We start from the raw sequence: 5,201 nt of genomic DNA, 5'->3' as shown, positions 1-5,201 counted from the left end.
CAATCTGAGGCTCAGGCCTTATAGCGGGGCCATGAAAGGAAAGAAAGTTGAAGTCAACAAGAAGGAGAACGATGCAAACGCATGCGAAACTTGACAGCCGGCAACTTTTAATGTTGCCCCCAAAGAAACCAGCAACAACAACAACAACTACAGCAACAGATTCAGACAGTGGCTGCGGCAGTGAAATACAGTCAGCAGTCAGCTCATCCGATTCCAATTCCAAGTGGGTTGTTTGATGCCAGAACATATTTGCAGTGCTGCACTGATTTTGCACCAGTGTGATAGACATTTTTGCGCTTGGCTCCTCCGCAAGCTCTTCGTCTCTGGAATGCACACAAGCCATATTTAAAATGCTTTGAAGTTCCACCGACTTCAACTGCGAATTCTGAGCTCATCGGCAACTGTAACGTCAACTTCAACATCAACATCGAGGCGTTGCCTTTGCGATGGGGCGCGAAACGACTTATGTTGAATGGTTGTCTACTTGACACGATCAGTGCAGGCTTCAGATCTCAAGGTCCAACTCTCGGATATGTCCAGTTTTAATTGCTGCCATCAATGAATGAGTGAGTTAACGGATACTTAAGAGTTTGCTGCTGCTCGACAACATGACAATCTAACAGCCCGACCAACTGACAAACTAACTAACAGACAAGGAGCCTAACAGTCTGCTAACCGTTTATCTGTTTAGCTGCCAGTGAGATAGCTACTTGCCAGTATTTGCGGAAGTACAAACTACTCACAGTAAATCTTTATCACAGCTGCTCGAAAGTCATTAGACGCTGTCAGTCTGTTTAATTCTTCAGCTGTCAGTTAACTTTTTGTGTAACTTGTGGGTCACTAAAGGCGAATTGATATGCCAGGTAGATGATGTAATGCAATATTCAAAAATTAGTTAAATTTTTTAGTCATATACATATATTTGGGTATAAATACCCATGTTCAGCATCAACAGCCGATTTTATTCCATTATATGAAATTTGAATGCCACCCCTACAACTTGTAGGGGGTTCCACGTTTTCAATAAAATTTCGAATTATTAGAAATTAAAATATATGGCCGAAAATATGGCAATTTGCCATATGAAACAAGTAAGAAAGCTATAGTCGAGTGTGCTCGAATATACCAAGAATATACCACAAAAAATTCTAAAAATATACCAAAGGTATATTTTGTATATCGATATAGTACCACATTCGAAATATACCCTATACTGCACAATATACCAGATTGTCAAAGCAACTAAGACCACTAGAAGTAGACGTTTTTTCCCATACAAAAGTGTTTATTAACTTCGACAATTTTTATCTAATCGCAACCAAATTTTCAGGAATCACAATTACTGTAGTTGTTATTGTATATACAAAAACAAGTAAGAAAGTTACAGTCGAGTGTGCTCGACTGTGAGATACCCGCTACCCACTTTTAATAAAGGCAAAATATTGCGGTATCATTTTCAAAATATACCGAAAATACTAAAAAATACTAAAAATATACCGAATATGGTATGTTTGGTATATCGATATAGTACACCATTCAAAATATACCATAGACGGCACGATGTGCCAGATTGTCGGCCAAAGCAACTAAGACCCCTAGTAAGTAGGCGCTTTTGCCCATACAAAAGTATATCTTTCATAACTTCCATAATTTTTATCGGATCGCAACCATTTTCAGGAATCATAACTACTATAGTAATTATTGTATATACCAAAATACGCAACTCTAGCTTTAAAATTACGCTTGTTATTCGATTTTTTTGATTTGCGGGGGCGGAAGTGGGCGTGTCAAAAATTTGAAACAAACTTGATCTGCGTGCAAACGTATCAAATGCTGTCGAAAAAGTATAGCTCTATCTCTTATAGTCTCTGAGATCTAGGTGTTCATACGGACATGTCCGTCTGTCTCAGAGACTATAAGAGATAGAGCTATATATATATTTATATGTACATATATATACTTTATAGGGTCGGAGATGTCTCCTTCTACATGTTACATCCTGCCGACACAAAGTTATAAAACCCTTCTTCGGGTATAAAAATATTACTTAAAATATTAAATAATTTTTCTCAAAATTGTGCCAAACTAGTAAACACAGATTAGATGTCAAAATAAAGCTAATGCTCGGGAAATATAAAATGTCTGCACAAATATAAGTATACAGAAATTTATTTAATAGATAGAGTATATATATTCTTGATATTAAGGTTATACTACGATTTCCGGAGTTTGACTACGATCAGATAAAGATCTAAGAAATGATGTCGTTTGCTATTTACTTAGCTCAACAATCTGGTATATTTTGTACTCTAATGTGAATTTAGTATGTAATGGTATATTTATATTATTTTTTATATACATTATATGGGCTATTTGCATTGTCTTCTTTTTAATGACAGCGGGCATCTCACAGTAGAGCACACCCGACTGGAGCTGTTTTGAAATAGAAGAATAGTCATCGAGGAGGTCGCTTTTCACGCGTTTTAGATCACAAAACATTAGGGATCTACCGAAATAGAAAAACAGAAAAAACAACAATATGGTAAAATTTTTGCGGTTATAATTAATAAATAATTGTTTGTTTAGAGTTGTTATTTTATCATCATAAATAAACTCTGTCTCAAGCTATTTAGAAGATCTAGTGTTCGTTTTTATAAGTGTTCAATATATTGAAGACTACACAGTAGCAGTATATAACATAAATACAAGCGTTGGAATTTAAATGTTTTATTCACTCACTTAAGGTAAGCTAAATTCCTCTTTTCATTTTACTGATCGCTCTAACGAAACTCTATAGCTTTAAAATGATTTCCTATGGACGAGCAATTAACCGCCAATGGAGGCGGATTGTCAATACTCGATGCAACACAAATATTGGCATAGATCCTCTGACGGTCGAAGACATCGAGAATAATCAGTTAAAGGAAAGCAAAGAATATTTAAAGCCCAAGCCCAGTGAGCGATATTTGAAATTCAAGGAGAAGCTTCGTTCCGAAGCGCCTTTACTTTGCATTCCCAAAGGCCAGCCACATCCGGCTCACGAAAAAGAGCCACTGAAACCATGGCCAAACAATACTAATCCACATACAGGCGAAGTCGGTGGACCACGCGGACCAGAGCCCACCCGTTATGGTGACTGGGAGAGCAAAGGCCGCGTTACCGATTTCTAACTCTAATTTAAAAGAACAAACAATTGAGACTGCGGCTAGTGATCTACTGATTTATTATTCCTGTTCACAACAGAAGCACTTACTATTTGTTACACCTTAGCTGGAACATCTTTTTGGAACGGTAGCTCTTTTGGAAGCAGCGACAGAGATCATTCCTTCACCTTTAATCAATGTGCTTTGAGCTTCCACGAAGACATTACATAAATTTCTATTGTGTGGTTTCCAGAATTTATGTTGAACCTACTATAAAATATAAATTGATAGCCTTTGTGGAGCTGCCCCCCTTCTTAAACGTACATCAGAAAAGGGTTCTCAGAATAGAGTACAAGGCGCATCTCCGATTATTTATGGTTCAGGGAGCAGTTGAATCGTGCCTAAGTCTGAAATATTCATTCTCAGTCAATTCATTTGAATTCGAGGCGACATTTTACGTGATTTTTATTTGAAAAAAGAACGTCTTCTGTTTTCTAATTTTATACCCCGAACTAGCATGTACTTTTCGTGCATTCGAAAGGGGTTTTAAAATCTCATAAATTCTTCTCGACAATCTGGAGAAATTTTGTGGTGGCCAAAGAAAATTAGAAAAATTTGCAGCTGTTGTCTTTGCTCAATTTCTAGTGGTTATACTGATTAAGTGTCTCAGCTTAAAAGTGATGGGCCAAGTATATAAATAAAGTCATCATTAAATTTTAATTTATATGGTGACAAACAGATACCACTGTGTTTATGTTACTATTGATATGTACAAATTTCGATCAGTAATCACACTAACTTTGTTATTGTAGTCGTTGAAAATAGTATACAACAAGTAAGAAAATCTAGTGTGCAAGACTGTGATATACCCGCTATCTATTTTTAATAAAAACAAAACAGTGCGGTATTATTCGTATAACATACCAAATTAATATACCGCAAAAATACTAAAATACGACGATGACTATATTGATATACTTATTTGGTACTGCATTCAAAATATAGCATAAAGTACCAAATCTACCACATTTTTATCCAAAGCAACTAAGATCCGTCGTAAGAAAGTCTTTTTGAAATACAAGATTATTTTGAAATAACTTCTAAAATATTTTTATTGGGATAAATTTTGTAGTTATTTTTCCACCAAGTTATTATTTTAAACAAAAAAAATAAATAAAAATAAAAAATACACGAAATTAATTATAGTATTAATTAATACTATAATATATAGAAATATACTTAGTATATCGATGAAATACAGCACAAAATATACCAGATTGTTAGCCAAAGTCACATTGTCATTCAAAAGTATTTCATGAAAAAAAATTCTGCCATTTTTATCTCATCGCAGATACATATGTACATTTGCGAAAATTCCACTTGCTATACATAGTATGTATTACATACATACATATAGAATATGCTGCAAAAATACATAAATATTATTAGGGACATATTTGGTATATATAGCATCACATATATTTAAGTATTTCTGGGGCTTATTTTAAGGTTAACACCGAAATGTTTTGCTTTTATTGTTGGCGAGTCTCTCACAGTCGAGCACACTTCACGGTAGCTTTCTTACTTGTTTTAATTTAACTAGGGCACATTAATCGTATTTTCATGAAAATATCTCTTTTGCATCGGAGATGACAATTTGAGAAAAGATTGTGTTAAAATGCGCTCTTAAGAAAACTGTAAAGTGATCGGGCCAGTGAAATCTGTTAAGTAGGCGCGAAATTGCTCGTAAAATGCTGCATATCAAGAAAACAAGACAGGGAGAGAGAGAGCGAGAACGAAAGAACTTGAGAGACAGACAGATGAGGCCCAGGGGCGCTCTACATCGGGCAGTAAACCGGAAAAAATCAAAAGCAAAACAATGATCAAAGCTGTCATTACAGATCTCAGGGCGGTCTTTGATCTTCGACCGCAATGTGGCAGTGGTGGGGGGCTGAGGCCGTTGCATAGTTTAATGTTTTGTTTTTTATTTGATTTTCACTTTGTTATATCAATCAGCACCTACTACTTTGCGACGCTGCACAGCAGGAGCTTGTTGGT

The 5,201-nt window shown here is 35.6% G+C and overlaps 1 protein-coding gene across 1 annotated transcript; it reads left to right on the top strand.

Annotated features, from left to right (window-relative positions):
• Positions 1-2,637: 2,637 nt before the first annotated feature.
• On the top strand, positions 2,638-3,438 carry LOC132793872 (succinate dehydrogenase assembly factor 4, mitochondrial). Its single transcript, XM_060804013.1, has 2 exons — positions 2,638-2,744; positions 2,798-3,438. The coding sequence occupies exon 2, from the start codon at positions 2,805-2,807 to the stop codon at positions 3,168-3,170; it is 366 nt and encodes a 121-aa protein (XP_060659996.1). The 5' UTR covers positions 2,638-2,744; positions 2,798-2,804; the 3' UTR covers positions 3,171-3,438.
• The last annotated feature ends 1,763 nt before the right edge of the window (positions 3,439-5,201 follow it).

Source organism: Drosophila nasuta, chromosome 2L (assembly GCF_023558535.2).
Source record: "Drosophila nasuta strain 15112-1781.00 chromosome 2L, ASM2355853v1, whole genome shotgun sequence".
In the NCBI taxonomy this organism is placed as follows: Eukaryota; Metazoa; Arthropoda; class Insecta; order Diptera; family Drosophilidae; genus Drosophila; species Drosophila nasuta.
The sequence above is the reverse complement of the archived record's forward strand: the minus strand, read 5'-3'. Positions and strand labels throughout refer to the sequence as shown.

Coding starts and splice junctions, on each gene's coding strand:
- LOC132793872 (XM_060804013.1), top strand. CDS start 2,805: ATGATTTCCTATGGACGAGCAATTAACCGCCAATGGAGGCGGATTGTC.